Source organism: Dreissena polymorpha, chromosome 3 (genome assembly GCF_020536995.1).
Source record: "Dreissena polymorpha isolate Duluth1 chromosome 3, UMN_Dpol_1.0, whole genome shotgun sequence".
Classification (NCBI taxonomy): domain Eukaryota; kingdom Metazoa; phylum Mollusca; class Bivalvia; order Myida; family Dreissenidae; genus Dreissena; species Dreissena polymorpha.
In genome coordinates this window covers 61,444,820-61,456,705 of record NC_068357.1, presented here as the reverse complement: position 1 = coordinate 61,456,705, position 11,886 = coordinate 61,444,820, and the positions used below count along the sequence as shown (strand labels likewise).

General features: G+C 33.7%; 1 protein-coding gene across 1 annotated transcript; it reads right to left on the bottom strand.

Annotated features, from left to right (window-relative positions):
* Positions 1–672: 672 nt before the first annotated feature.
* On the bottom strand, positions 673–7,365 carry LOC127874952 (uncharacterized). Its single transcript, XM_052419657.1, has 4 exons — positions 7,091–7,365; positions 6,829–6,871; positions 2,994–3,065; positions 673–2,542 (listed from the first exon to the last, which is right to left on the bottom strand). The coding sequence occupies exons 1-4, from the start codon at positions 7,307–7,309 to the stop codon at positions 2,127–2,129; spliced, it is 750 nt and encodes a 249-aa protein (XP_052275617.1). The 5' UTR covers positions 7,310–7,365; the 3' UTR covers positions 673–2,126.
* Positions 7,366–11,886: the final 4,521 nt, after the last annotated feature.

Here is an 11,886-nt window from a genome sequence, read left to right as displayed (position 1 = left end):
CAAAACTTAATATTTTATCCTTTAAGTTGGTTGCCAATCAATCTGGGAGGAGTGGTGAACTGAATATATCTTTAGGGTATGATTATTAACTGTCAAGAGACCATTTAGTACTAGCAGACATTTTAAACAAGCTTAATAATGTTTTCGGGAAATGCAACAGAATTGCTGAATAAGTCTTAATTTATCTACACTTATATTTTGCGATTTATTCCGGTTAAGCCCAAATTTTGTTTGCATATACCTTACCAAGGCGGTGACCCCAACTTTAATCATTGTGTTATGTTCTGATGTATGTATTTTCCTGTATTATATAGGCCATTGTTCAGTCGTATTTCGTGGGAAACTTCCGAAGACGAACACAAAATTCCCGTTTTGTCTGTATAATTTTCTATGGAACCAAATTCTTCGTACAAGTAAATGCGATTACAATAGCTATGATTGATTGCATTAAGATGCGTCCAATGATTGTACTCTTATGCTAAGAATATCCGTTAGACATGGTACCTGTTGCTGAAACATCTAGTTAGAATAATAATTATACTTACACGACACAGTATTAATTTAAGACATGTAATAATCCGAGTTGTGTGCATTTTATTTTTTGTATGAACTTTTACAAGAACAATAAGCAAACAGAGAAATCATAGAAACGATTGTCATGGCGATGTATATTGTAAGGTATTTTAAACTTGTTTGCGAATGAAATTGTTTGCATTTATATTAAGGAGTCAAGAAGATTCACCAACATATAAGTGCATTAACTATAAAATAGTATATACTACTAATTGTAGTAGACTATACTTAGAACTGTGTTTATTTTAACCCTATAATATAGACAAAGATGTTCAAATTAAATTATAGTTTAAAAAGACTTGTAGGGTATATTTTGTTGTCAAATAACCCGCGGCGGGATTTAAGATAAGTATGGCTAAAATCACGTTTGCTTCACTCTCGCGATTCAATAGAGCTCATCTTAAATTCGGGCCGTTGGCTATTTGACAAAAAACGATGACCTTCAAATATAACTTCTAGTCGGACACGACTTTATACTGAATAGTTATCTTAATATATCTCTTAAATGCTAAGTACTATTTCTTACAAAGCTCTGTCTTTGATCGCCTGCCACTGAGGTTCCATCGATAAATGTACAATTTTTCATTAAACACGTACAGTACCATACATAAACTAACAATTAAAGAATTTACGTAAAAACAACACGCAAATTGATACACACATATAATATAAATACAATTCGTTGTGAGCTAGTAACAAAAACAAGAGCAGCAAGCAGTGTTTAAAGTGAACAGTGCATAACTTCATCAATGCAGCATGTACTACAACGGAAAACACGAACATGCAAAACTTTAAGTTTTTCCTTTGTTAATTGATCAAAGAATGTCTATCAACAAATAATTGCTTAGACCAACTGTTTTAAAACTGAAAACGATGAGGGGGATAGCAAATGTAGAATTTATGTCGTGTGCAGATTTTCAACTCATCACGGAAGTAAACACAACTATAGTTAGATTCTGATTTTAATGCATACAAAAGTTGTTATGAGTAGAGGAAGAGACTGGTTGGGTTTGAAATTTTATGCCAATTAGCGAAAAATAGTGCGTACATATTTTGTAGAATGATGATGGCTATATGTAATGTTGGTTTCCAATTTATTATTCACTCTAGACGAGTAGTGCAGAAATCTAATAATAGTGCTCGTGTAACTATATACATGCGCAACACAAGAATAATAAATCCGAGAGTTTCAATAAATTTGTTTTGATAAACGTACCATGCTTGTTGTTAATTTTTTTTATTATATTGTGGTTGCGTTTTATAATGAATTATTTATGACTGAATCTATCTAGCAACTTCTTATGTATATCTTGAACATCTGTTTAATATTTAAAAACGCCCAAAGAAGCTTCGTTTTTTATCGGATTGCGATGTTTACCGGTATTACTTTTACTACATCGATATAGCACGAGTGCACTACTGGTTATACTTGAGATTCGTGTCAATAAAATATTAAATCGAACTAAATGAAAATGGCTTATACACATATATGATAAAGTATGAATGGTGGGTGTCCTGAGACCTGGTACGGATCTAGGTAGGTGTGGAAAATCCTATCGAGAGTTTTGTTTGTGCGTACATAAGACGTTAACACTTAAAAACGTAAGAGAGTTGTCCAGTTCAGACCAGTAAACCATGTCCTGTGGCGCGGCATGCACACACACCTTATCGCCTTGCCCAATACAGATGAATGCGTGGATACTGGTCGTCTGTAGAAGCAAGCGGTCTTCCTTATGGAATCGAGGATTCTCAAAGTTCCTCTTCTTGATCAGGGTTTCGTCTTCGTTTCGTTTGACGGTGATAGAGTGCCCGGGAAGTTTCCATGACGATTGTGATAGATTGAACTTGAACGTGATTTCTGAAAACGTGCTGTACAATCCCGGGTTTTTAAATATGACACAAGGGTCATTTTCACTTTGGAGTATTGAATCGGATCCCTCTAACCTTTTCCATCGAATTATATCAGAGTCTGAAAAGAATATTTGTTCGACAAATATTGGATAACAGTGAAAACTACATAACATGCCACATATAACCTATTTTAAAATGTAATATAATATAAAGACTGCATAAAACAGTGTGGTGTATTACTAATAAATAACAATAATTTATGTAGGCATTTCTAGCTAATTACGTTTTAAAATAAAGTATATTTATCGTATATATAACGCAAAGTACACTTATTATTTTCCAATAAGCAATTTTAATGTTTCCTTATACTATGTGTGAAAATAGTGTTAATTTCATCCCACTACCACGAATAATTGAAAATACAAAACGCGTGACAGATTTAGTATTTGAATTGTTGCGATGTCTTACATATTCGTTCGTCGGTTGTGCAGGTACATATGCTAACAAATGTTATAGTTAAATGTTATATATGTCGGAGTTTTCAAACCTGAATTAAATATTTTACTCACGGGCCAAAGTATTCGCATCCATGCCAAACAAAGCGTACATGGTTTCCTGGCTAATGGAGTCCGGTTTAATCTCTGAAAGTCAACCTACGGTTTTAATTATTTAACAAACGGGTATAAAAATGTGTGTTGTGTATTCCAAAATACAAGTAATACAAAGGCTTATCATAACAAGTAATACATATATCCTTATTTCCCAGCTAGCACGTAACGTTCAAATAACGTTACGCTTAAGTTCTATTTAGGTTATGATCACACAGAACGTTCCCAGAACGTTTACAGAACGTTATAACAAAAATCAACTATCAGTATTCGTACCTTATTTTAGTTCTATGAAATATATGTTGTTAAAGTCACATTTGAACAGTATATGTTCACGATCCTATGATGAATTGGTGGACTTTTAAAGTTCAACGTTCCTGTAACGTTCTTACAACGTTTTTTGTCGGAACGTTATCGGGAAACCAAATTTCAACGTTACATTCCTAACGTTCGCAGAACGTTATAAGAACGTTATAAGCATAAAAGGTAGGCAAATACTAATGTACTTTATGTGAAATGCATTTTTCTTATTATTTCCCCTGAAAAAACAAAGCAAAACCTTCTTTACACATATCAAATTGTAAGGGTTTATGTTCGATTGCGATTTGATAAAAAAGTAATATAAATTAATGAAATTCATAATACAACAAAATGAATTTTTCAAAAAATGTTATATTGAAATAATTTATAAACTGCACAAAAATAAAACAGATAAAAAAAATGACAGGTCAATACATGTATTTTTCGTGAATACGCTGAGGCTTTTTTTTAGTTTTTTTTTTATTTTAAAGCAGATAGTGCTGGACATAATAACACAATTTTAGTGATCTTATCTATTTCCAGATTTGGCATTTGCGAAATCAAACAAAACATCATAAAAAACAGTTTAAAGTTATCAATAGTCTTACCATGTTTTTGTCATTATTAAGATTTAGAATTTTTGTTGATTTTAAAAGATTGAATTAATCTCAATTTGTTGAATCATGGGGATTGTATGATATTATCGCTCCTGTTAATAATGAACTTGTTTTCGGAGCAGATAGTTTTGTTGAATTTTATGTTAAAAGATTTAAACTGTAATTTGAAAGTTGTGAATGGGTTGGCAGACGTAAAAGGTCTTTGAGGGGCAAGTTTTCGAAGTATTTAATATTGTACATTTGTAACACATCAACAAAGAGCCATTGAAGCCTGCTCATACTGTCAGATAAAGCATCAGGGCTTAGCTCCCTAGAGGAAAACTATGGACAGTTGAAAAACATTACTGCACTTGATTTATTCGATTTCAAACAGTTTAAATAGAAGGTTTTGTATGTTAATGAACTGACTTGAAGATCCCATCGTCATTTTTTAAATTTATGCGTACAAATACGCTTGATTAAGCGTTTCCGGGAGCCTTTGGCTACATGTTTTTATAATGTCTTTCGATAGAACCGCGAACACCGTCACATTATTGAATTATATGCTTTCTGTAATTGGTTTTACCACCCATAAAGTCGGTGGTTTAAAGAATTTAAATTTCTTATTACTTTTTTGTTTTGTTTTGTAATTGTGTTAACTACATATTTTTGGGGTTAAATTTAGTTAATTTAAACATCAAAATGTTTCGTCTGATGTACAGATTTAATACTTTATTGATCGCTTCTTTTATCTTTATATATAAACCCAGTATCTGTTCTTTCCAGTGGAAAATTCGAACTTATATAGGGATACTATTGTGATGTTGTCAATAATGCTATTGTTTTTTTTAGAATGGATTTAAATCCGGCAGTATATGCCAATATTTAATATAGTATTTCTAGTTTTCCTGCTGCTGTTTTTTTTCTCTCTCTCTCTGATTGCAGGATTACAGCTGCGGGAGAGCAGAGGTCTAGAGCTCGGGTTGTCATCCTGGATCAGAGCGGGAACAGCTTCGTGTATTAATGTGCTTTTGTGAATTGTGTATTCATATATTAATATGTATTCATTTGTGTTTTTTATATGCATCATACCTTTTTTTCATCAGTATTTCTTGTGTTTTCTTTTCAATCATTTATATATTGTGTACACTAGTAATAGATACTGTACTAACTTTTCCTCATAATAAAGAGATTGTCTGTTTTCAAAAATGGTATATAATATTTTAAGTCACACTGTTCAAGCTTAGCTGGGAGGTGGGGCTGAGACGGGTCGGTGGTAGTACCGAAGGCTATAGACGCGCCTCAGCTCTATCTCCCGGTGCAGCTGTAGATTTGTATTTATTTCTTGAAGTTTTTTTGTGGACTCCCGCGGCAAGTGCCCGTGCATGAGCTGAGGGAGTACACAGGAGGCGATTGTTTTATATAATTTCTTACTAATAGCAGTAGTTACCTTTTTTTGTCTTATATATTTTCACTTAAGTGTGTGACACACTTTTATTTTACATTATCATAAAATAGCTTTGAAAATCTCTATTAAATACTAATTAAGACCCGCTTAATTTTAGGGAGGTGACTTATTATTTGTATTGCTTAATTGCTTTAAATAGCAATCTAATTGTTATTTATATATGCACTAGTGAATATGCGTGCAGACGCCGTGAAAGACTGTTTTAAAAATATAAGTTAATTAAAAGCGTGCAGACGTGATAAAAAGACTGTTATCATTTCATTACTTTGTGTTTTCATCTATATTATGTTAATTAAGTATCTCTATCAAATAGTCACCTTGTTATGTAAATATTAAGTTAAGGCTCTTTTAGCGGGTACCTGGGGCGCTCTACACCCCAGGGTATGATTGAATAAAATTATATGAAAAAGAAAAAAAATACGCTGAGGCGACCTATAAATAAACCTTGAATACATACAACACAGATAAAAATGGCCTTTGATGCAATGTCAATCTGCGTCTTTGCGGACGTTGGGCGGAATCTACGGAATACCGTTAGTGCCATCGTTGTTACACATTAAAATCCGGAGAGCGAGAACGCGAGAGTACGATGACGAGAGTGCAAGAATACGATGACAAGAGTGCGAGAATACGATTACGAGAGTGCGAGAATACTATTACGATAATGTCGAAACGCGATAGTACGATAACGAGAGTGCGAGAATACGATGACGAGAGTGCGAGAATGCGAGGACGAGTGTGCAAGAATACGATGACGACAGTGCGACAATGCGAGAGTGCGAGAATACGATAACAAGAGTGCGATAATACAATGACGAGAGTGCGAGAATACGATGACGACAGTGCGACAATTCGAGAGTGCGAGAAAACGATGACGAGAGTGTGAGAATACGGTGACGAGAGTGTGAGAATACACTGACGAGAGTGCGAGAATTCGATGACGAGAGTGCGACAATATGACAATCGCATTGTTGTCATCGTACTATCGCATTGTCGCCATCGTACTATCGCGTTGTCGCACTGTCGTCATCGTACTATCGCGTTCTCGCGTTCTCGCATTCTCGTCATCGTATTCTCGCACTCTCGTCATCGTATTCTCACACTCTCCTCATCGTATTCTCGCACTCTCGTAATCGTACTCTCGCGTTCTCGCACTCTGGATTTCCGTAGGAATTGCTTGCAAGAAATTTCTGTGAATAGTGGCAGCTAGTGCTCCAATAAGCCTAGCGCCCAAAAACAACTATCAATAATCTAATTTTAAACTCAAAATAGAAGTTATTTTTAGGTTCGTTTTATGTTATATTGTAACGTTATTCCGCAACGTGTTGGGAACGATAAGCGAACCATACATTTTTACATTGCAACGTTTCTGGAACGTTTGGGCTAACGTTAGCGTAACGTTCTAAGAACGTTTTTGTGCTAGCTAGGTTACCTGTGGGAAAATGGGACATCGACAGGTTTCCCGTTTGATTTCTCTGATGAGGAAATGAAAAATAAAGCAGTTTCAGACACTGTATCTTATTCTCATGATCTCATTTTGAATATAATAATACACATTTTTAACAATTAGTGTTATTATATTTCAACATATCAAATGCACGTTCAAGTAAATTAATTCGTTCTTTCACAGACATTCCATTTTAATACAACAATAGTATGGGCAAAAAAGAACTGATATACAAGATGTTACTTACTGTTTCGTTGACTGCTTTTGCTGTGACATTTGACACAATTCCAAAAAACCCGCTAAGTTTAAAAAAACATATCACACATATGGTCACTACAACGTTCAGTGTGATGTAGGCTATCGGTTTTAGAAATCGTTTAAAAAATAAATACATTGACTTGCATCTTCTTTCCTTAACATATGCATCACTTGATTCAAAATAGTCTATGGTTCCTAACTGCGACATTTCTAGTTGTCGTTCTAAGTGTTTATGATGTTAAAATTGATTTAATTTGTATAAATACTGCTCATGCTTATCGTAGGATCCCAGTGGGAATGATCGTTAATCATGCGCATCAGATGCAATAATAAACGATTGAACTTTATCCCTGACTTAGGCGGGACCTAAATTACTCGAGTGTTGCATAGTATAAAGACCAACAAAAAAGTTGCTTTTGTATGCCTTGTATACTAGTTTGAATAGTGTGGCGGACTTGGGATCGTAACGAGTTAGGCACAGCACCATAAGTGATGAAAGCATGTTCTTTTCTAGCGCTCAACTAGGGAAATGTCCTTTTTCTCTGAAAACGTTTACTTGTAAATGTGTTAACAAACTCACGATCATTCCCATATATATGATGTGTGAAGCAGACGATTTAAGACGAATTACAAACATATTGCGAAAATATCATATTTTGAATATTCGTCTCATTTGGGTTCGATGCCAAGACCCGCTAAGAACTTGCTCATGTAGTTGGTAATAGTATTAACGAAAAGATTGCCCCGCAGTAATTTCATATTTCAGGTTAATGTGGCTGAAACATACAGCGTAGTGTGGGAATTATCAATCGAAGTCGGTTTTAAAGATACATATGCTGTTGGCCTTCATCCATAGTCACTTCTTGTAATGTGTAGCAGTTATATTTGAAAGAAGTACAAATCTTTCCTGTATAACATTATGTTACAAGGCCACTGAAATTATCGATTGATAGTGACATAGGGTTATTTACGCACAACTGATTCGCGAAAATATCTGAGAAAAAAACGACCAAGATCGAGTTGATTCAGAGTTCGAGAGTTTTCCCTATTACTACTCGCAAGCACTGCGACAAGGAACCAAAATAATTTAATTTCGAATTGTTTTGTTTTGTCGATGTGTTAAAGCAAAATGATAAGTGGCATATTTTTCGGATGTTCACAAGTGCAGACATTCTGATCTCGCGAAACAGGCTTTTGCTATTATTTCAAGATGATTTTGAAAAGGACTTCCATGTAGTAAATTTTGACCTCCGATACATGATTTGAGAGTACTTATTTGAAGAAAAGAGGAAAACTATTTTACACACCACATAGCAAACCCCTGACCCTTGCGGTTTTAAAGAAGAATATTTTTGAAGTTATCAATATTCACTATACAAGTCTTTATAACTAATTTGAAACCCTGGCTGTGGCAAGTTTTGACCCCAGGGGGCATGATTTGAACAACTGTTGCAGAGGACTACTATAAGACGTTAGATGCCAAATTTCAAGCATCTGGACCCTGCTGTTTCAAAAAATAAAATTGTCAATGTTTTCACTAAATACATATAAATAATCAAGTAACCCATAGGGCGGAGTCAATTTTAACCAAAGAGGGTTGATTTTTACAAAGTTGTTACAGGACAATTATACGATGTTAAACAAAAAATAAATCCCTGCCCAAACGATTTGAGAGAAAACTTTTTTACATGTAAGTCTAAATAAATTTCTTTCACCATTGGGCGTGGTCAGTTTTCACCCAAGGGACGATATTTTAAAATAACTTGGCAGAGAATTACAATAAAATGATACATGCCAAAAACCAAACTTCTTGGCCTTACGGTTTCAGAGAAGACATTTTTTAAGTGTTTTCTCAATACATATACAGCAAGTAATCCTTAGGTAGTGGCCAATTTTTACCCCAGTGGATTATTTCAAAACAATGTTTTAAAAATTCGGACGAACCAAACGACCAACAACAATAACTTCTATATAAATCCTCCTTAAACTACTTTCACCTTAGGTCATATTGTGGAACAGACAAAAGCAATTTCGAATTCAGTTGAAATACCATATTTTTTTTCTTATAGTTTCATGATGATTTGGCAAAACATTTGACTTCTAGATCAAAAAGTTCACACAGTTTCTTAACACCCAAATAAGGAAAACGTCTTAGCTCACTGGCACTCATTTTTGTCAGTAAACGTTTACCGTTTTCAAAACCAGCAAATATACAATAATAAAAAGCGTTCTGATTAAGTTTCATTAGGATTGGGTAAACATGTAACTTCTGGAATGTTCAGAAACTGTTCTTTCAATTTGACTTAGCAACCTAATTTTTTAACACCGTTTTATAATTTACCCAATTTTCATGTATTCCAATCGTCTTACAAAGTTTCGTGAATATTGGAAATAAATATAATCTCTAGAGTGTTAACAATGTACATTTTGACAACGGACAATGCAGGGACGATGATTAACGATGGGCAAAATGTCATCACAATAGCTCACTGTCAGCAAGTTGTGCTCATTTAATCTAATAAGGACTCTTGCTATGTACATCTGTGTAAGCTATGACAAAGCACTGTGAACAGGGTTTTTATTCAACGATTTTGTTAATAGACTGGGGTCCTTTGCTTTCCAAGTTGTTTGACTAAAACTGGTAAATGGAATTTAAAAAAAAAATTTGCTTACATACACTATAAAATTGACAATAAAAGTATTATCATCATAATAATACAATAATAAGTATACAAAACGCATCTTCTGAAAACAAACTTGTTGACTAGAGAGGGGTTTTCAAAGTATAAAACAAAAATACTTATTCAAGTGCATTGTCCTAATGATGACATTCACTTAGGTTTGATTAAACATTTCTCACTAACAATAGACCAGCTGTCTATAATCTTCCTTGTAAAGAAGAACTCTTACAGTTCTCACGCAGTGGTTGAAGTGTGCGGTTATGACTTTATATTGACAACTTCCTTCTTCCTATAAAGATCGTTCATTACGGCAACGTAACAACATAATTGTATAAGCAAGTACATATGACCTTAATGGGGTTAATAATATTAACGAAACATAAAGACAAAAAAAAGATATAACATGTTAGATATATATCACTTATGACCTCTAGTGAAGAGATTTAAGGTAATGACATTTTGCATCATGGCTAGAAGATGGTTCTTTTTCAGTTGTAGGTTAAAATTCATTATTTGTATCAGCCAGTGTTGCTGAAAATTAATACCGCATTTAAATATTGTTATGGTCTTTGCTTTTTTTTAAAGCTTTGCTTTGTTGCTGATCCAATACACCTCTCACACGTGCGATCGCTCATGAAAAGTACAAAGCATTGCCACTTGCACACAAGTAAATCTAACATTTTAATTTTAATTTCTGGCATCTAGATTTTCATGATTTATAATAAGTGGGTTTTGTCCTTGTAGTTTTTTAATGGAATGTATTTCATTCATTATATAAGAATTAGTATGGCTAATTCACAGCTTCATTTAAATGTGTTAAAACAGTGAAATTGTCGGTGTTTATTTTTGACATTCTCTTCACTTAGATGCTTATTACTAACTCGTATTTTTATAATAACAAATCTTATAATAATATATACATTATTGGTACATTTTATGATAGCTTAAATTTTGGTATAGCTGCTTTAATGTTTAATGCGTTATTAAGTATCAATTTATTGACGGAACACATGCCTATGTGCATATGTTACTTTAACCAGTTCTTTTACCAACCACACAACTAGTCTATTTTACTGTAACTAGATTTGTTTCTTCAGATTGTGTGCGATTTATTATCTCTTTTGATTATCAATAGTTAGTTTACAGTATTTCATTTGAAATCAAATCAATAAAAATAATACTTATATAGAAACGAGGTCACCCATAGGGCGTGTATGTGCCTACGCTCGTGCGAACAGTTGACTTTTGTTAGCTTCAGGTTAAATGGTCGTCATTGAAATGTCAAAATAAACCACCTTAGTCCAAGGACTAACATGGAAAAAGAAGTACAAATAATACTGGACTGTGGGTCACAACAAGGGATTATTACCGAAAAGAAGACAAAGGAGGTTGGGCTTCGATATAAAGCAACACAAGAAATAAAAATAGTTAACTTTTGTAGTAGTAAGAGTGTTGGAAACAAAGATTGGAATATTAAAACTCAAATTTAAGGATGGGAGTGACATGCTTATTACTACAAACGTTGTGCCTATTAGTATATGAACAACTGGAAGAATGCATTTGACAATTTTCAAAAATGATGTGTTCAAGTCTTTGTCGAAGTATCTTAATTTAGCCGATCGAGTACCAATAAAATCTGAATCTGAATCGATTGACTTCTTGATTGGGACTTTATTTAGATATTGTTCAGAATGAAAGAATTCAAGTTGAAGATGGTCTCTATTTGCTTTTATCAAAACTTTGGTGGATAGTAAATGCAACGAATGATGGAAAAAAAAGATGACTTGAGTATGCTTTCTCAATCCATTAATAACGTTGAATGATTCATTTCCTTTCAGTGAAGTTGTTAGATCTCTGCACAAAACTTATATTGAAGACTTTTAGAAAGTGGAAACAATTAGAATAACAACTGCTGATTTAAGATCAAAAGTTCAAATTGCAAGGACTTTAAAAAAATAAATGTTCAGTTTAAAGACGGGCGCTAACGTGTCAAATGGCCTTGGAAAGATGAAATTTCTTAAACAGAAAACCGAGGTGTGCTATTTTGTAGACTGAAATCACTAAAAAACAAATAGTTTAAAAAAAAAACTGACTTGCTGTAGAT